The following is a 20,701-nucleotide window of genomic DNA, read 5'->3' on the forward strand; positions in this document are numbered from 1 at the left end:
AGATGCCATAAGTCTCGCAGCATAAAGGAAGAGCATGGCTTTGTAGCTCATCGAAAACAGTGTCTGAGAAACACAAAACATAACAAAAAGAGCAGCCCTCCAGCAAGTGGAACTGACTATCCCTGTGCAGGGAGATCCACTGCCTGGAGCAGATATTAGGCCTACAGTGCTCTATGGAGCTCACTGTGCCACTTAGAAAGAGCTGCTGCTCCTGGTAAATGGGGAACACCCTTCTTCCAGCATCATCATCCTCTCTACCCCAGCAATTGCCAGTAAACGAGGTCCCTGCATGCTCTTGCATGATATGTGTCCACCCTGACCCATTTGAACAGAAACGATCCTCACTGGGAGGTCTTGGGTCCCTTGTAAAGGGTTTGTTTAATCAGGAAGTAGACTTGGGACAGATTTTGTCTATTCTTGCTTCATATTTAAAATGCCTTTCTTCCCTTCCAGTTGATGCTCAGGTGTGGTCATTTAGTTTTTCTCTCTCTTGATATGTCCCAAAGACAGATGGAATTTGATGAGTATGTCAAGTCTGGTTGACATGACCTCTGTGGCCATAGCTCACCTCAGGCTCAGTATGGGCTTCTAACCCTCGATGGTCTCCCATGCAGGACCTGGAGGGCAAGGCCAGAACAGACCATTGCTAGAGACACCAGGATTACTGTGGAACACCTGGTCAGTGAGGAAAAGCAGACAGATGCGCTGCTCTTAGTAATGTAATGGTACTGTATTGTTACAAATCCACACAGCAGATTATACAGAAACTATTCCCCCATATATCATGCCTAAGTATTCTAACAGTCTGCCAGCTCCTCACAGCCAGCCTTGCGTCCTGCCCTGGTAGAAGCAATAGCCAAGTCCAGGAGCTAAAACCAGGGTAGGTTTCCAGTGCTGTTCTCCCAGTTTATTTCCCAATACCTAGCCTTGGTGCCCGAGAGCAGTCAGAGGGATCATCACTGCATTAAAGTTCACGAGGGGTTTTCATCGCATGTGGAAAGTACAATTGCTAAGGTTCATGTGGCTTCACTCTTCCTCCCTGCACTGCTTTCACTGCCATTATTCGTTAGCAGCATCATTTATTGCCCAGTACCTTTAGAGACTGTTGCTGTGAAGTAAAAAGAGTGTTATCTCTGGGCAGCATGGGAGGGGAATGCAGTGCGGGCAAAGATGCAAACCAGAATGGGCATATCCGATAGCTCTAGGAAGCCTTTGATTAAATATGAACATGGAACGTTAATACATGTCTGTGAGGGAAGTTTAATGTTGTGTGATAGATCTGAGCTATGTATAGAGCCTGATTCTTATCTCACACCGGTTTTGACTCCGCTGAGATATTAATCTGCTGCTGCTTTTTACCCAGAAGGAATGTACAATGAGACCCAAAAGTAAGAAATGGATTACACCATTTATTTCTTTGCAGCAGTGCCCGTTCCTATCTGTTCCAGGTCTGACCCATAATACTTGGCAGTCTACATACCTCCCAGCCGTCTCTAACAGTAGTCATCTTTTTATGTGTTTTTTTCTTCCAAAATAGCAGTTTTATGTTATTGTCTCCCAAAGGCATGGCTCATAAATAACTCTGCCACGCTGTATAACCATTCTAAATGGAATTTATACACGCTGATGTATTTGGGGGAATATGTTTAGGAAAGGTTTTTTATTATGCTATCTTAACGTGTCATCATAGTAATAGCTGCTGCGTTATATTTGTTTCATCTCAGCAAAAATACTGGAATAACAGAAGATCAGAATATTCTGGTTTTGTGTGACACTTGCTGGAAGGTTTGGGTTGTGATTCTTGAAGGGTTGTCATCTGGGTGAGATGCTTAGTGAGCTTTCTGAGTCACACTAGAACTCAGGGAAGTTTTAGTAAGAGATTCATCCTTGAGTCCTTCATGAGCTCCAGTCTGTTCAATGTTAGCCTAAGTTCTCTTCAAGTCCACATGCATTCATTTTGCCTTCTGTTTCTTTCCGTTCTTCCACCCTTGTGCATTTTTTACGTGTCCTTGAACAAAGTGTGTCACCTGGATGGGCTTTTCATGCTACTGGGGAGGTTAGGGCATGTTAGATGGATGTATATTTAGAGAGCTGTGGGGGAACATAAGGCTGCTGTGGGTGCAAGTTGCTGACTTACTTTGGTTGCTGACACAAAAGGGAGATAGCCAGTTGCATTTTTCTTTCAGGAGAACTCCAAAGTTCTGAAACAGACTTTTGCCTTGACTCGAGATGTGACCACCTACTTCATCCTGAGCCCAGGAACATACGCTGTTATTCCTGCTGCAACAGAGGACCAAGAATTCGAATTCCTTTTAAGAATCTTCATGAAGAATCAAGAGTACGATGAGTAAGATGATAAGTACTCCTTAAAGACCCCAGTAGTACAGTCAGCCAGGATTTAACAATTTAATGTCAAGATAACTAATGTGGCAATTTACTTTTAATATACTTTAGAAGTGTGCTGGGAAGACAGAGCTGAGTGTTAAGCACTGTGTTGAGGGGGATCAGACATATAGTCGGATGCTTAGGGATGGTCACTGCAGAACAGGGGCAATCACTCATCAGTAGCCACCAAGGGTGTCAGCTTTAGTACAAAGAGCCACACAAGCAAGCAGTGATGGTGAGATATCCCCCTCCAGCTGTGGGGAAATCTCTCCTTACTGAAAGGAGGAATGTGAGTTTGTTTTTCTTAACAAATGTTACGTAGTTTCTTATGTTATGCTGCCTGACGGATCAGGTCCCATACTGTTTGAAATGGGATCTAGAGAAACGAATAGCAGTGTAAGGCCCTGATCCTTTCACCCAGCCATCTCATAGCTAGGCTGGCAGGGCTCCACGTGGGTATGAAAAGGGCCTTGAAGATAAGTTTAGTGGGAAAATGGTGACTTAATTCATGCAAAGATAGCTGTTATCATGTTTTCGCATAAATAACAGATTGTGCTTTGTGTGAAGAGCAAGCCCTGTTGCTCAGCCTTACCAAACGACCTTCAAGAATCAGATGTACAGCGGCTTTCCTTTAGCAAGCTTTATAATGGAGGTGATTGCAGCTCTTACAGTATCATGATAATGAGATTGCTCTCTAGACTTTGGCCCCTGGCACAGAATCAACTAAGGAAACTCCTTGATTATAGAAAACAAACATAAGATGCCTGTGCTCTGAGCTGGACTGCCTTCAGTATGACAAGTAATGCACAAGATGTCTCAGTGTCAGGCTCTCTTTCTGGGAGAGCCTTTAACCCTCAGAGAGCTTCCTGAGCTAGACCAAGCATTGGATCCCATTTTTGTGGGTCTACAGCTCTTCTATATGATAGCACAGATGTTACTGAAATAGCATCTGTCTTGCCTAATTTCTCTACAGAGAAATGAAGAACTCGAGTTCTGAATACTGCTACCGAGTCTCAGAAGGAATGGTGACTTGAGCTGAATTTCAGGCAGCCTGCAGGCGTTTAAAAGATGCTGCCTTTTAAAAATATGTTGTTTTTAATAGCCCAGATGCTATTTTTATTCCTGATTCTTAATCTAGGCAAAGAGAAAGCAGGTGAATGTTTTATGTGGCTGAAGGTGGGGCAGCCCTGCCTTCTGTGTGGTGAGATTAGTCCTGGCATGCTTAAAGTGAGACAAGTTACCTGTTCTCTGGTGCTGGTGCCATGATCCCCAGCAGCTAGAGACTCATGTCTGCTTGCACAAAGAGACCCAGGACTGATGCAACAGGCTTGACTGAACTGGGACTAGCTGGGTGGTGTGGGTGCTGAGCATCTTGTAGGGCTGCAGGTACTGTTGGTGCCTGCCTTGTGCCATATCTGCAAAGAGATGCTCTGAAAAGGCCTGTTCTCTCCCAGTTTGACTCTTGTAACTCTTTTCCAGGAACCCAAACTCTCTACCAAGCCCAGTGCTGCCAATGGTAAGAGCCTATGAAAACTGATGTGGATACTGGTGATGAATGGTTCTCAGAGAGCTGACCATTTGGTAGCCACCTCTACTGACTCCTCTTCTTCTTTCTCCATGTACCAGATACCACTCTGCTCTTTTCTGCTTTCACCACCCAGTACCTGTCCAAGAGTTCAAGTCTGTCACTCCACAACCAGGTGACCACCCTGAGGTCTCTGGAGAGGCAGGAGTGACAAGGAAGCCTCTCTTCTTCACATGTCTCTTTCAGAGACTGATTCTTTTAAGGAGACATATCTTAGACAGTCCCTCTGTCAGCCTGTCTGTCCGTCCTTTCCATCTTGCCACATTAAATACATTGACCAACTAAATACAGCAGGAGGAGAGCATTTCAGAGACAGTAAACTCTTGCAATGTCTGTAAATGAGTGCATATCTAAGGAGGAGAGAGGGGGAAACTTTGATGAGAAAGTCACAGCATGAGTTGTGAGTTTGACCTCTTTTAAAAAGACTTCACACCTGACAGTGGGGTCATACATGACTTCCCCATAGAGCTCATAGATAAGACCACAAAAAGGTCATGTATGCCTAAATGAATAGCTTCATTTAAGTGCTTGCACCAAATAAAGCACAAGAGTCCATAGGGGTGAGGCCCAAAGAAGATTTCTTCTAATTTTCATCAGGATATTTTCAAGGATATAAGGGAAATTACACTTAAAACATGGTTACACCTGTATTTTGACCCACATTACAGCCTCTCTAACTCAGCTGCCATCTGGACCTCCTCATGGTGAACTGTGCAAACTGCCAGAGCTGGTCCAGATGCTGCTGCCTCATCAGTTGCTTACAAAACCCTGCTGCTGAGAGGCTGTTATTTATAGCAGTGCAAACTCAGTGCAGGTCTTTGAAGCCAAAGGTGTAAAACTGCTTCAGGAGAACAGAAAACAGAGACCTTTCCTTGTGATGCATTTCCCAGCCTGCAATTAAGCCCCATTAGAGGTGTAGTGTAAATGGTGGCTTATTATCTCTTTTCACTGACAAGCTGTCAGTTTACTCAGCTGTTGTCATTAGCCAGGGTTTTGACTTTGATGAATTATGGTACCAGCACTTTTTGCTCTTGTTCAGCTATTTGGGCTTCACTGGTGTGAATTATCTCACCCAGAGATGAAGGCATTGGGACTTAGGCTTGGATTTTTGAGGGACACTTCGTAATGTTAAGGATCGTTCCCCTTAGTGCCTGGTGGATTCTAACCAGAGGGCTGGAAAAAATCACTTCATCATTGAATTGCAATTGCTCAGGTACAGTCAAACCTGCTTGGGGTTGAGAAGGTACAAGAGAAAAGAGAAGTCAACTCCTGCTCTATTTTTCTTGGTTCACATGAATCTTTGCACACCTAAAATCTAGTGCTTTCAGCTGAGGGCTATCAATAAGGATTGGCTTTGTACATGTATTCTCATATTTGACTTGCTGAATTCCACCCAGGATGTATTCTGTTATCTTCCTCAGGCCCTGAGCTGCTCCTTCCTGGTTGTACTAAGTGATAGCATCCAAATTATGCATCTTTCATTGCAGTAGCTGCTCCTCATTCCCAGTCCACTTTACTTTCAGGGTGTTAAAACTGCAGCCTGTACTTTGCATTCCCTACCCTCTCTGAAGTGCTGGTTGGGTCTGCAGGCTTATCCCTCCAGATGTTTTGGAACTGAATTATTTATTTGTGTACTTTATCTTTGATCCAGGATCTACCAAGACAAAAGCAGGACAGCTCCTATAAGGCTATCTTCCTACAATATGCTAAGCAGGTATCCTATCTGTAGCATCTTGCTGAAAAATAAAAAGTAATAAGGATGTGGAGTTGCAAAAAGAAAAACTGATCTATGATGTTGATACAGATCCATTTAGAAAAGTGTTTTTGAGGGAAATATAGCTCCATCCTCAAGCAGATACCTTGAAAACAGTATTGATTGGCCTGCCAAAACCCCCAGAAAAATGAGACATTCAGCTGGGATAAGTTGGATAGTCCCATCTATCAGGACTGGAGGACTTGAGATTTGTGGTTGTGCTGGTGATGGGCTTGCCTGTGTACTTTTTTGGCTTTGCTTTGTTTATTTACTGAAAGCAATTAGAAAGCCTTGGGTATCTCCCCCCCACTCTCATCAGCATCGTTTTCCATTTGCCTTCGCGGCATTTGGAAACCAGGCATCAGACAGTGTTTGAGTAATTGATTCCTGCTCTTTCAGAGCCAAGCTCTGTGTGTTCACAGGAGATGCTTTTAATGGTTTAATAAACAGTTATAAAGAGCTCCTTGACTTAGTGAAGAGGGGAAAAAAAGCACTGCTGAAAGTCTTTGCACAGTGGACCTCTTGCAGTTAATAGTTGTATCAATGCATGAAGGTGAAAACAAACACCTTGCTGAATGCCCCAGGTGTGTATCAGGTGGGAGGTAGAAAGGTTCCCCAATGGGTAGCTCAGAGGGAAGCAGATGCAGTGCCTGTGCTCCCAATCTGCTTACACATCCCAGTCCACTGGGCCTGCCCATCAGCACCCTGCTCTAGTGGAAGGTGTCCCTGCCTATGGCAGGGGGTTGGAACTGAATGAGCTTTGAGGTCCCTTCTAACCCAAACTGTTCTATGGTTCTGTGATAACTCCCCAGCTAGGGGTGATGAAATCAGCACGTGTTCACTTTGCCTCACTGCTGAAAATGCCCTGTGGTGATGGGAATGCCTGTAACTACCCTGCATACTCTTGTGAGGAAGGTCAAAGAGTGGCCCAGCAGTATGGAGAGCTGTTATACTCCTGAGAAGGTGCTGCTGCTCCTCTGATATAAGCAGAGGTCCTTCTTGGCAGCCACAGTGCATGAGTAAAGTTTTGGGCTAAAGTGACACAGGGGAAAACTCTGTGCTCACAGAACTCTGTTTGCATTTTATTCTACATTAGGGCTCAGAAATTGATGCGTCGCAGCTGCAAGAACTCCTTAATGAAGTGATCCTGCAAGGTGATCTTGATGCTCTTATACCCCGGCTAATGTCTTTGGTGCTTCCCTATCCTTAGCCTAGTGTAAATTAGACAGGGGATTTAGTGGTGTCCTGATGCACTTGAGAAGTCCTCAGTGTGGCTTACTGCAATGTTGGATCCTGAAGAATGAGAATTACCTCTACCAAGGTTCTTTCTGCTTTGCAGACCTATCCCACCCTTTGCTGTCCTTCTGGAAGTCCCTACAGTCCCCATGAGCATCCCTTCCTGCTCTGTGCCCCACCAATTGCAGCTGGAACTCATTCCCTGGCTGGGCTGCACCGGTGAAGTGCCCCAGGGAGCTGTGCCTTCCACTCTCCTCCCTGTTACCCAGTTTCTTCCAGTTCAGACCCGGCCTGCATCGCTTCTCTGCAGAGGCCTCAAGTTGGCTTTCAGCATATCCCAACCTTCCTAATCTGCCCACCTGGAAAATAGCATGAGACAGGCACAGCTGGAGGCCTCAAACTGACTGAGGTTCAAAGTGCTCTTAGGAGGCATTAATTCTACATAAATGGCCTTTCTTGTCACTGTAATTTTCCCTATCCTTATTTTAAGAGGGAGTGGTTGCCATTAGGGCAGGAAGGTGGGCAGAGAACGTACAGAGTTAACTACCTGTGAGCCCAAAGAGGGCACTTGTCTTTAGGGAAGGGAGCAGGAGAGATATCTAAGGCATGTCCAACTCCCTCAGCCTGGCACATAGCCATGGTTGATGTTTGAGCCAGATCTGGGGCTTTTTAGCTACATGAGCCTTTAGATTGGTGTCCTCTTTCCCTCCAAATGGTGAGCTGATGCCTCTGCCACTCTCCTTGCTCTCTCTAATTCCTCTGTTTTGTCAATCCTTACAGATGAAATGACCAGCCTGGGAGGAAGATTCAGCTTCGATTCATGCAGAGGCATTTTAGCCCTGATGGATGTATCCTTTCTGCAGAAGCAATAAACTTCCCCAGTGCTGCCCATGCTTGCCTTGAGCTATGGCTGAGCTGAGCATCCCAGTGTGAGAACCTGCAAGTAAATATTAGACACAGTCCTCATAAATAACTGCCCCAGGGTCTATGCAGGACTTTGCATGGCTTTGGTGTGTCTCCTAAAGGTGAAGGTCAACCTTCTGCTACCACCTAAATCTTTGCTCTCATTTTCCCCTCTGCAGGTCCCAGGGCTCAGCTAAGCTTCAGCACTGGGTGCAGAGCCTGAGGTGAGGAGACAGCACAGAGCTCAGGCATAGCTCAGCTCTTCCATCATGGATACAACCACAGTGGCTTGGGATGGCAGCTTGAGCAGGCTGCTATCACTGCCAGCAGGGCTGGTGTTAGGAGGAGAAGCACTGTCACTGCCAAATCATCTTGTGGCAGGCCATTCATCTTTTCCAATGTATCTTCCCTATTTAGATGGATCACACAGTTTTGTTACCATTAACAAGACAACACTGGTGTCATGGTTTAACCCCAGCTGGCAACTAAACACCATGCAGCCACTCTCTCACTATGTGCCCCCACTTGCTTCAGGTGGGATGGGGAGGAGAACTGGAAGGAGGTAAAACCTGTGGGTTGAGATAAGAATAGCTTAATAATTGAAATGAAGTTAAATATAATAGTGATAACAATAATAGGGAAAAAAAGAGGATTAAAATTCAGGAAATCCTGATCCACAGTACAATTGCTCACTACATGCTGACCAGTGATCAGCCCATCCCTGAACAGATATCAATGGCTCCTAGCCAACACCCCCATTCTCTATACTAAGCATGATGTGCTATGGTATGGCATATCCCTTTGGCTAGTTCACGTCAGCTATACTGGTTGTGCTGTGCTCTCTCCTGGCTTTTTGTGCTCCTCCTCAGTGGCAGAGCATGAGACTGAAAAGCCCTTGATTTAGGCTAAGCACTACTTAGCAACAGCTAAAAGATCAGTGTATTATCAATATTCTCACACTAAGTCCAAAACTGTACCAGCTACTAGTAAGAAGATTGACTCTGTCCCAGCCAAAACCACAGCAACTGGAAATACACTGCTGGCCATTGTAGAACAAGAGGGCTCCTTGATGAAAACAGGAATTCTTCCCCCTTGCTGGCTCATTGTCTATTGAAATAACTTTGAGACATATTCAGACCCTTGCCAACTGCTGTGGAATGAATAAAAATGACTAGAGGTCCCTCTCTATTTACAGCTTTCTGCATCTAGCCAGCCTTCTCCAGAACCCCTCCTGGGCTAAGCAGACACTGTGAATGCATGGCAGAGGCAAAGAACTGACAAAGCTACTGCTCTGCTTTAGTTCAATATGGATTTTTGTTCTCTGGGCAGCATATTACCCATGTATAGTGTGACCTATCCTGACCTACAAAGACAGGATCAGCTTTTTACACCCTGGTTTCATAGCAGTGGTACTTATCTGCTTATATTTCACTGGTGATGAGTTTTGCTGTCAGGGAGCCTTCACCATCCCAGCTGCATTAGGTGAGGTGCACATCTGCCCAGGACTCCTAGATGGTGTGTGGAGGGGAGCAGGTCCACTGACACAGCCCTTCAAACATCCCTAGGGGATGTCTACTGACACCCTGGGCTCCTGCAGCTCATGGTGGGCAAGTGTTTCCTCCCATGCAGTATATGCAAGGCTCAAAGGCTGCTGGTGCCTTCTGACAACAGCAGTTGTAATTGGGTCCTTGTGCTCTTGCTTCCTTGGATCCCTATTCCTCCAAGAGGATCCACCTGGAGCTAATACTGTGCTGCCTCATGTGCAGAGGAAAGTCAATATGCACACATTGAGCACGGGGTTGTGTTCATCTACATGGACCTCTGTGCTCAGTGGCTGAATGTCAACTGAAGTGATCACTGTCAGTTCCCTTGTGGTTAAAGGTGCTGTATAAATAGAAACCTTTTGTTGCTTGTGTGCACAGGTATGAGCAGCTGTACAATGTGCCAAACAAGGTGAATTTAACTCTGAGCATGACTGAGAGCAGAAAAGCCCTTGGCTTTCTCAACATAAAGTGACAGACAGAAGAGACTGCACCTTACATCTGTCTTTATGTGAAGGCAGCATCCTTGGGAACAGAGACAGGCAGGTCTAGCTCCCATTAGCTGCTCAGTACTTAACTAAATGCACAGCTCAACTCGAATGGCCGACTCACACTGCAGGAGTTCGGGAGCCTCTGGAGAAGTCTCACTAAGTACATGGTACATGGGGGCTGCTCTCTTTGCTCATACTGCACTCTGGGGCTTTTCATCAGCAGGGCGCAGATGCTTGGTGAGATCAAAGCACTGGGGGGAAAATGTTGCTTGCTTAGAGGGTCAGATTCGCTCTCATTCAAAGGCTTAGGAAGCAGTGGTGTGTGTAAAGTGCTCCAAACAAGCAACCAAAGCTTTTCTATTGCAGGGAACGTTGAGGGAAAAGTGGGAAAAGGTAGGAAGACCAATTAGGCTCCGAGTTTGATGGAAATCTTTGTGCCACTGCTGGCAATGTTTTTAAAAGCTTTCTAAGCTGAAATGAGTTCTTGAATGGAGTAATCTGAAAAATGTTATTTCCTCATTGTTTGTAGTGGAAACGTATAGGATCTGATGAAAGTCTGGAAGAAATGTCTCTGCTCCAGGGTAGCATTAGGTCTAGAAGCAGTGAAGACACTAGGTTGCTTTCTAGGGTTGATCAGGGTTGGGTGGGCTCTGCTTTGTTTCATGCCTCCTGAGATGGCCTTAGACCACCTAGGATATGGGGTGCCAGTTCCCTTTCTAGCAATGGTGCTTTCCCCCCTGACAGCTCCTCAAATGCGGCTTGTGGGGTTTCAATACTGTGTTGGGAAAAATGACCCCACACCATTCTGGGACCCAGGGAACCCTGGTTTATTTGATGTGTTACAGACAATGTCTTTTTATCAGTCAAAGTGTATTTCCATTGGTGCCTGCATGCATTAACCAGGGAGAGTCAGCAAAAATGCTTCCACGCACCCAAAACTGTGGGATTCCTTGCACAGTAACATACTGTCTGAGCCTTCTGGAAATGGGTCTCCCTTGCCGTGGTCACCCCATCTCACCTGTTGAACTTCCTTGCAGCCTATTTATTAAGGAGAGAAAGCATTCTGTGTAGTTGGGTGCAGTAGTAAATTTGGGGAATGTTGATATGGGCTTGAAATATGCCTTTGTCTGGATTTTTTTAGGATATCTTCAGCAGGGAAGACAGAAATCAGTCTGGATTTCTGGATGTGTCTGAACTGAAGAGTGCAATACAGGCAGCAGGTATCTCCATAGGTGCTGAGCAACTCCCTTTCTTGTCCCTGTTGCAGTGAGGGAAAGGGTGAAAAAGAGCAAGGAAAGAAAAAAGAGCTTCATGAAGAAAGTGATTTGGACATCACAGAGGTGACAGTTAAATCACAGCTCTGCTCTAAAGATGCATTGTTGTAAGGCAGTGAAACTCTTCTCAGGGAGAAACCCTTTGCAATGCAACTGGTGAGGCAGCAGGGATGCAGAGAAGCACAGCACTGACCAGAGCCTGCAGACAGCTTATATATAGTCTCTCTAGGCCACAGACAGAGCATCCAGCAGAAGAAGGGAGCAAGGAAGCGTCGATGCTCGGCACTTGTCCCAGTTCCTGCCGTTTCTCTCCAGGGCAGTGACTGAGTCTGTAAGGGAAAGTCACAGTGACAGGCAGTTATTTAGTTTGCACTGACCTCTGTTGGCTATGTGAATGCTGAAACTTGCACGGGAGCCCTCCAAACAGAATCCTACAATCAGGTTGGAAAAGACCAATAACATCATCCAGTCCAACCGTTCCCTAGCACTGCCAAGGCTACCACTAAACCAGGTCACTAAGGGCCTTGTTTAAATGGTTTGTGAACACTTCCAGGGATGGTGACTGCAGCACTGCCCTGGGCAGCCTGTTCCAATGCTTCACTGTCCTTTCCATGAAGAAATTGTTCCCAATATCCAGTCTAAACCTCCCCTGGTGCAGCTTGAGGCCGTTTCCTCTTGTCCTGTCACTTGTTCCTTGGGAGCAGTGACCAGCCACCTCCTGGCTCCATCCTCCTGTCAGGCAGCTGTAGAGAGTGATAAGGTCCCCCCGAGCCTTCTCTTCTCCAGACTAAGCCCCCCCAGGTCCCTCAGCTGTTCCCCATCACACTTGTGCTCCAGGCCCTGCACCAGCTCCACTGCCCTTCTCTGGCCCTGCTCCAGCACCTCAAGGTCTCTCTTTGGTGGGGGGTGCCCAGAGCTGAGCACAGGATTCGAGTGAAGTACAGGAGCAAAACGTTTCAGCTTGGTCATCTCTCCAGAGACTTTGTGTGTGAAATACAGCTCGGAGCCACCAATCCTCTAACAGCTGTACAATAGAGAAGCTCCCATTTAGCTACCTGGAGCTTGGAGAGGGGTTCTGTCCCCAGGATGAGCCCAGTGCAGAACTGCTATGCATAGAAGCCATCAGCTCAGGGTATGTACGTGTGACTTTTTTTGCTGCTGAGAGGTTGAAGAGCATTATCATCTGCCTGAGGAGCACAGCACTAATGTGCCAAATGTCAGAGGAGAAGCTGCCAGGTCCATTCTGTGAGAAAGGTGCTCAAGTGTAAAACTGGGAGGAAATTTGTACATTGAGGAGTCCTGGCAACCAAAGCCGTATTTGAAGGGATAAAAAGGCACTGTTAAGTGACAAACTCCATACATATCAGGCTATAAGCAGTTCTGAGTGGGGGGAAAAAAGAAAACTAAAGCTTATTTTTGCCACCTTTTCAGCCAGACAGCTGCATTTGAATCTGGGTTTGCATTAGGATGATCCCAGTCCTGGCTTGTCAGCAGGAAGGAGTGGACAGCCCCAGAAAGTGTTTGGTGCTACCTCTGGGAATGGCTCTAATGTATTTAAATACAGCTTCAAGCCAGCTGCTCCCTGAAGTGCTCAGTGCTTTCCCCAGCAGCACAGTGGGATGTGTGCTTAATTGTCACTGTTGTCCTCATGCTTCAAAGCTTAACAATGATGGGTCAAATTTTCTGCCAGGATAAAGCAGGCTTGCTGCATTAACAGCAGTGCTGCCCTGACATGTATTTAGACACAGCTCATTGGCAATATTAAATGCATCAAGATAGTAATAATAAGAACAAAAAAGGAAACATAAAGTCTGTGTTTTAAAGTCTGACTAAACCCAGAGTAATGAATCCAGCAGGCAAAAGGTGTGGGGAGTAACCTTACAAACAAGCAATAGCACATAACTGAAACATCTTGGGAACATAGAGGACTGACACCTCGGTCTTGCTGATGAAGGTAATTGAGAGACATTGCCAGGTGAGCAGATTTCAGAGCATTATCAGGCTGCCCATGCCAAATTGTTGGTGTCTTACTAGCGTAAGACATTATTACAACATCTTGTAAGTAGCACTGAAATGCTTCCTGGAATCTGCTCTCCAGAGAGAGCTTGACTGAATACCCACTGCCTCCCAAAGGTTAAAACTGAGACAGAACTCACTGCTCACTACTACAGTGGCTCTTGGGAGCAGTTTAAAACCAGCATCAAAGAAGAAATATCATTAATTGGATTTTTAATTACTGGATTTATCTCCTAGGGGAAAAAAAAGTAAAAAATCAGGTTTTTCTTACTTGGAATGTGTCTTCTGCCCAAATGTATTTTATTTATTTAAATATCCAGCACTGTGTGTCTGCTTCCTGTTGGAGACCTCCAGCTAGGCTCATGCAACCAGATTTTGTTGATGTACTAACCCACCTCCATGGGTGTATCTCCCCCTACGTAGATATGGAGAAGCCATATCCTTCTTTTCTGCTTGTTTAACTGATTGAACTCCATGATGGGTACATTTAGAACTTAAAAGTTTAGAGCTGGTTGAAAAATGAGGAAAGTTACTTCTCTTCTAGCTGAGCCACTGAAAACCAGGGACAAATGAGACTTGGCTGAAGTCTCAGGGAATGCATTAAACCAAAGCTATCAGTCCAGCGCTCTGCAGAAAAATTCTCTTTTGTTTAGCAAATCAGCTTTTAGCACAAAATATATTTAAATCGTTCCTTTTATATAGCCAGCACATTTAGGGTAGTTTTATTTAACTAATAAAAGAATCATTCGAAAAGGCAATTTTTGTTCATTCAATTGAATACCAATTCCCATCCAAACAGACTGTGACACAAATGCTGAATAATCAGCTAATAAAAAGGAAATGCACCCTTCACCATTTCCTAATAGAAGAGAAAATGTAAAAATTAAGAATCCCAGGCATGCTGCACCGCATAATAGCACGAGCATGTAGCATCTCCCTGTTTAGCAGAAAGCAGCAGTGCTATTGTAAATGCTATGCCAGACTTTAACAGTTATAAGCCAAAGAATATCACCCTTTCTTACAGAAAATAAAAGCTAAAATGGCAAAGCAAGATAATGCTAGATTATTTAGCTCAGTGTTTCCTGCTTGCTGACTGAAGCCACTGTTCTAATGACTGGAAGAACTTTGATTTTCCACCACTACCCTGACTCCTATGCACAAACCTGGGGAAAGGCAAACTGTTGTTTCCAGGGATGCAGAGACCTAACATGACAAGGTGGGGTCTGATGGAGGGCCCAGCTTCTCTGCTGGTCCATCATCTCACAGTGTGTCCCCAGTGCTGTCATTCCTCTTCTCCCCACAGGTCTGGCTGCTAATGATCAGCTCCTGCGCCTGTTGACCTTGCGGTACGGAGATGCTGCCAGGAGAATCGGCTTCTCTGACTTCGTGTGTTGCATGCTGCGCCTTGAAACCATGACCTGTGAGTCTCAGTGGTGGGGCATGGGATAGGGCAGGGGCTGTGGCAGCAGGGGAGCTTGCAAAGGCACACTGAGAGCAGAGGCAGGAAGCAAGGGACACAATGCTAGATGTGAAAACGCATGTCCAACACATAGCTTGGAAGTAACAAACCTGCCCCCAAAGGCCAGGCATGGTCCAGACAGCCCTTTGAGCAGCCTGTTTGCCAGAAGCCAGATCTGTCTCCTTCCCACAGGAGCAGCTGGCTGGTAGAGAGGGGTTTAGTGCTGGCAGAAAGCAGCTGGGAATACAGTGATGCCCACGCTGAAAAGAGCCAGAAAGAAAGTTACCCCCCCAGTTTCCCATCAGAGTTCATCAGACTACATGTGGGCAGCAGCAGTACCACGCTGCCCTGTGGTGTTAATGTATACCCAGAGCTTCTTCAGCTGCCAATCCATTTTTGCTGCATGAATTAATCTGGCCTCTGCAGGCTTGTCCTTAGAACCCCTGTGCATTAAGATTCATTTTCTGAAACCAACCTGTGTCCTTGTGCTGGTGCCCTTCCACACAAGCTTGAGCATCCTGGTCCACAGCAGAGCTTCCTGAAGGATGGTGTGGAGCATTGCTGGCACCACTGAGGCGAGACTGCATGCTTCATGCCCAGTGGAAGGGAACAAGGCAGCTCATCTCAAATGGAAAGCTTTTTGTGATTAAAAATCAGAGAAGTCTGAATCCCAGCCACGGAGGGGCTTTTACATATTTTTGTTCCCCTTTTAATTGGAGAGACGTTTTCCTCACTAACTTATGTAAAGTTCTCTCAGATTTTGGCAAGGAAGAGGTCTGAGGTCCTTCTCAGTGAATAAAAACCCCCATGCCTGTGTTTGTCCGGCAGTTTGCAAGGAGGGAATGTCTGTAAGTAAGCCTTTGCCTGAAAGTAAATGGAATTCTCTTTTACAAAAGCATAATTTTTACTACTCTAATAATACGCATTTTGACTGGAAATGCTAGTAGTTAAACAAACCCAGCAATTGTGAGCCATGTGCTAGAACATTGCTATAGCAATTTAGTTCATCTTTGGAACGAGTTGGGTTTTGACAGTGCATGGAAATGGGTGTTCATTATTTCCCATGTGTTTTTACCACTGATGTTTGATGGACCAATAGTGGTCAGTGGATCTGCCCAGATGACACTGCCTAAAATCCCATTTCAAGGGAGCACAGCTCAGAAAGCCAGACTGTGTCCTGATTTTAATGCTTTCACTAGAAGAAAGATAACTTGTAAACATCAATTTCTTTGTGATTTTACATGTCTTTTGCTGTAGATGCCTAAATTACTTCCATGGTTGGGTGTTTTTTATCTTCAAAAAGGTCCTCTTACAACTCACTAATGTGCCAGTGTAAAGACAACTTCTTTACATCCATGTGGAAAGGACTCTCTGAAAGTTTCATTGCTGTCTGTAATGAGGATCATAAAATGCTCTCAACTCTTGCGGTTATCACTTGACGGAGGGTTTAATGGGGAATATATTCCTCAAACTTTTCAAATCACTGTGAATAAGATCTCTACAGGAGAGGATAAGAGTGCCACGTGGAAATAAAAGGCAGTCCACCTTTATGATAGTGTGAATACAGCAGGAAAGATAAAATCTGTTCCATTAACTCATTGCTTATCCTTTCAAGACAGCCAGAGATAAGACCCAAAGCAAAAGCAGCAGCTTCTTTGCAAACTGTATTTAATGGGAGTTAATGAAGCAGTAAAGGGGCACTTACCTCTACCCAGAGGAGGTAACTTCAGCACTGCCATTTGTTCCTAGGGAGACAGTTAGGTGCAAGCCTAGCCCTGCAAATACAACCTTGCCAAGGAGCTGGGTGCAACATGGGGTTTCCTTGTTCTATGGCTTTCTTCAGAGCACTATAGGCTGGGTGTTCTTCATCGTGCTAGTAGCTCTGGTTGTCTCCTAAGGGCCAAATGGGCTGTGCACCCCTTTGCCCTGTTCCTACACTCACCCAGCAGTCTTGCACTTCTATCTAAAGCCAGGCAGGTTTCAAAACATTCATGGTCTTACAATGCCTTTTCCATTCAGGGTGCGGAAAAAGGCTCCTGGAGGTATGTGTCATTCAAGGATAAACAGGCTGAAATTTGTTCCAAGTTTTTATTACTGTTTATAACAGTGCATTTCTAGGAGAAAAGTAATTTCAAAGTAAATAAACAGAACTCAAAATTCTATGTTTTGACTTCATCCAAACACTTGGATTTAAATGTTTCTCCTAGACCAATTGCAATATAAATGTGCACATAGAATATCAATATTTGAATGGATTTAAATTTCCTGATGGCAAAGCGTTCTGTCAGAAAACTTTCAGCAATGTTAATTTCCAACTGGAGCTGAATAACAGCAGCATCTGCATTTATATTCCCTGGAAAAAAACTTGCAAGGCATACTAATGACTTCAAGAGAATCGGTTTCTTTAGAACACACTGTGATCACTCACTGCCAGGGAGGATGGAAAAGGACCAACAGAAAGTTTCCCTGTGGGAAGATGTGTTTCATTAGTTCACTGTTCTCTTGTCAGTCTTCAGGCAGGAGGTGCAATTGGAACAAATTACAGGAGGAGATGAGAGCAGTCACATTGAGCACTCCTATCCCTATACTCGTCCTGCATTGTGGCCCTGCAATTGGGATGCCTCTCCAGGCTGTGATCCCAGGGCCAAGAAAAAGGGGGTACCCAGCACAGAGATGTACAGAGGCAGGGCAGTGTGAGTGGACCCCTTAACCAGGGCAGAGCATCCCAGCACAGGGATCACAGCCCTTCTCAGCTGCCACAGCCTTATGTCTGCATTACATTCTTGTTTTCTCCTCATGAAATGAGATTCCCTTTGTTCCATCTCTAGATGCATTTCAAAACTTAGCAGAGGGTGGATCACAGATTTTGATGACGGCAACAGAGGTAAGAGTGCTCCTTTCCTTCTCTCCAGGTCTGAAGTGGGCCCATTGAGTATGTTAGTTAAGGATGATGTGTGATGTATGTTACTTGGGGTTTTGCCTCTGACACCAACAGTGGTGTTGCTTGGCTGGATGTGCTTACTGGATGGGAGGTATTTCCCAGTCATGCAGGCTCACTAAGGTGAGCACAGCTCAGTGGTGGTCATCCATGTCCAAAGCAGAGTCTTCCCTCACTGCCCCCAGACTGTCATTGTTGGAGACATTGCTCAAATTGACTTTGAGGAAGTGACAAAAAGAAATCCATGCCCTCATTTCTTACTGCCCTATCTGTTAATTCTGAGTTACAAAATGTCTTGGTTTTGAGAAGGAAATAGCAGACGAATGCTTGCTGCTGCTGTTTGTCTTGCAAGCACAGCCTGAAGGATAGCTAGTGGAATGGGGATCCATCAAGCTTTTTATCAGCTAGTCTGAAGCCAAAATCCTGCTGTGCTCCATAGTGATATGCCTGAGTGCTGCATTTTATCAGTCTGGGGACTGTTATTTGACAACACAGTGTTTTAAAAGATCTTTCACAAAATCCTTTTACAATCTTGCTGCTCCTGTTTGCATTCCGTGGTTGGTTCAGTGGCTCAGAGTTCATTAAACCTGGTTTGCACCAAGAGCTGAGCATTTCTCAAGCAGAAGCCCTGAACCTGTGTTATGATCTGTAGGATAACCCCATTCCCAAACCCTGCTATCCCTTCCACTTGCAATCACGCAGGTGCCAGCCTCTCCCAGAAATTGTTCCTGCTGCAGATGCTGCAGCAATTTATCATGGAAAGCAACATATGGAAAGTGTTTCTGAGTCTGAATTGTAATAAGGGGGAAAGGCAGTTCTAAAACCACTTATCTATCCTGTGTGGGACAAAAGAACTGTAGTCATTGAGTCAGAGCCTGAAGGTAACAAGACACATGTTTGAATACTTAGCGTAACATCACTATTTAAATGCACCTTTTCTTCTTCTTTTTCCAGTGGCTGACTCTTGTCATGTACACCTAAAGAGATGTCAGAGCTCAGTGTGGCTGGTAAGAAATCTCCTTAGTACTATACATACTGAGAGAAAGGGGTGGATGTCCTTACAGCAGCCACAGTGAATATGAGTGGGGACCTTACAGAAAGCTCACCCTTGGGGTTATGGTGGGGTTTGAGAGGAAGAGAAGGGTGAGAGCTGCAGCATGAGTGGGGCTGCAAAGGGAAGTGAACTATGGGCTGTTTCTTATGGGGAATTGCTGATGGTGTGGTTGCTCAGACCACCAATGGCTCCGTGGCCATGTGCCCCCTGTTCCCTCCTGAGATAATACATTTTCAATAGATCAGCTACCTGAATTTCTCTTTTTTGTCTTCCTCTGTGGGATGCAATTAGTCCTGCATATTTTACATAGCTGAAGCAAATGTAAAGCCAAGAACAGGACGTGAATATGAGGTCACTGAGGTTTCTTGGTCAGTGTTTCACATTAAGTGGTTCAGTTTACCTTTGAACAACAGTCTCTACGTTGTGCTTCCTTTGAAGTTTGCTCCCTCCATGTCAGGCCTAGGGAGGGTTTTTTTACCCTGAAGTTTACCTGGCCTTTTCTGATTTTGCCACTTGGTTCTTGTGAAGAACTCTGCCTTATCCTGCAGAACTGATTATATATCCTTAAACCATGTTGGCCATCGTGCTTCTATTAGCCCACTGGGATGCAGCTATTCCTCTTGCAATGGTAAAGTGCGAGTACTGGTCCCAGCCATTTGGCACTGAGGAGAAAACATGAAGAAAAACCAATCCATAGAGGAAACATGCAGTGGGGAGCCAGCAGCCTACTGCCACGGTACTGCAGCTGAGCCCAGGAACTCATGGAGCACCCTTGGGCAAAGTCACGCACTTCCCTTATCAACCCAGTTCCAAAATGGAGAGAAAAAAAACCAAAACACAGGACTTTCATTGGATCCAGGGACTGCATCCAGATGAGCCTTCCCATAGATAGGAATTATAATCAGAAATCATAAATTCCCTGACTGGTTGGGGTTGGAAAGGACCTTAAAGCTCATCCAGTTCCAACCCCTGCCACAGGCAGGGACACCTTCCACTAGAGCAGGTTGCTTCAAGTCCTATCCAAACTGGCCTTAATATACAAGCAGCATCTCTGGTACCTCACATCATGTTTCCAAAGCAGTTGATATTGGATTCCAGTTTTGGTGAGAAGCTGGAAGGGAAAATGTATAATCAGGGTGTAAACTACACTCCCTCAGGGAGAAAACATGGTAGATTCAGACTCAAGGCAGGGATGACTCCATGTCCCTTGACTCCAGGACAGCATTCATGGCCAGCTGCTCCTCTGTCTTTATTCCTAATTGCATCCAGTACATCCATCTGCATCAGGAGCTGAGCTTCTCCACTCAATATGCTTCCACCCCTCTGAGTACTGTTTGCATAGCTATTTGTTTGAAAGAATGGCCTTTGTTTTTGGAGAGCTTTGGAGATTGCACCTTCCCTTTGTCACAGCAAAGCTGTATTTTGCTGCGTTGATGTGCAGAAACAGATTATTCCCAGCACAGCACCCACCCCTTGCACTGCAGGCTGTCATTAGGTAAACATGAGACTAGCAGGACCTCGCTTTGGGGGATGAAGTTGCCTGAATTATTGCTTGCAAATGATATTCATAGTCTATTTAGTCTTCCTTTTTTCTTTCATGAATCATTCATAAACTGATCATAACTCCTGTGAATATATAATTAATCATAATTTTCACTTATCGGTTTTGAATTAAAATCACTTGAGCAATTTAGCAACCACTTGCTGCTGGAGACTGGGCACTCTTAGCACGGGCCCCTCAGAGGGCTGGAACTCTTCAGACTAGAGCCTAACAAACACTTGGTGTTTGCTGAATAGAATACTCTCATTAGTGACTTCTAAAGACTGATCTCCAGATACCTGTGTTTTGAGTGAGTCTCTTTACCTCTGTTTTAGGTGGCTTTTCTGCTCCTCTGCAGGACACAGCCCAAAGCCATCCGAAAAGCCACTGTGAAGGAGTGAAGCCAGCTTTCCCATGGATACTTGCTTATGCTTGGTGGCACTCAGATGTCAGGATGAAGAGTCCTTTGCAGGCAAAGGGGAGCTGCTTTGGACAGAGAAGAGGAGATAATGAGAGTGCTCCATGG

The 20,701-nt window shown here is 45.3% G+C and overlaps 1 protein-coding gene across 1 annotated transcript in view; it reads left to right on the plus strand.

Annotated features, from left to right (window-relative positions):
* The window catches only part of LOC101881376 (calpain-13), a 42,316-nt gene extending 23,726 nt beyond the window's left edge, over positions 1 to 18,590 (plus strand). The window contains exons 12-21 of the mRNA XM_034060780.1: positions 2,187 to 2,347; positions 3,865 to 3,901; positions 5,622 to 5,684; positions 6,820 to 6,877; positions 7,740 to 7,807; positions 9,993 to 10,061; positions 11,036 to 11,114; positions 14,488 to 14,604; positions 17,472 to 17,527; positions 18,536 to 18,590. Coding sequence (XP_033916671.1) covers positions 2,187 to 2,347; positions 3,865 to 3,901; positions 5,622 to 5,684; positions 6,820 to 6,877; positions 7,740 to 7,807; positions 9,993 to 10,061; positions 11,036 to 11,114; positions 14,488 to 14,604; positions 17,472 to 17,527; positions 18,536 to 18,562 — 735 coding nt within the window. The 3' untranslated portion in view covers positions 18,563 to 18,590. The remainder of the gene's footprint in view (positions 1 to 2,186; positions 2,348 to 3,864; positions 3,902 to 5,621; positions 5,685 to 6,819; positions 6,878 to 7,739; positions 7,808 to 9,992; positions 10,062 to 11,035; positions 11,115 to 14,487; positions 14,605 to 17,471; positions 17,528 to 18,535) is intronic.
* The last annotated feature ends 2,111 nt before the right edge of the window (positions 18,591 to 20,701 follow it).

Source organism: Melopsittacus undulatus, chromosome 3 (assembly GCF_012275295.1).
Source record: "Melopsittacus undulatus isolate bMelUnd1 chromosome 3, bMelUnd1.mat.Z, whole genome shotgun sequence".
Lineage (NCBI taxonomy): Eukaryota > Metazoa > Chordata > Aves > Psittaciformes > Psittaculidae > Melopsittacus > Melopsittacus undulatus.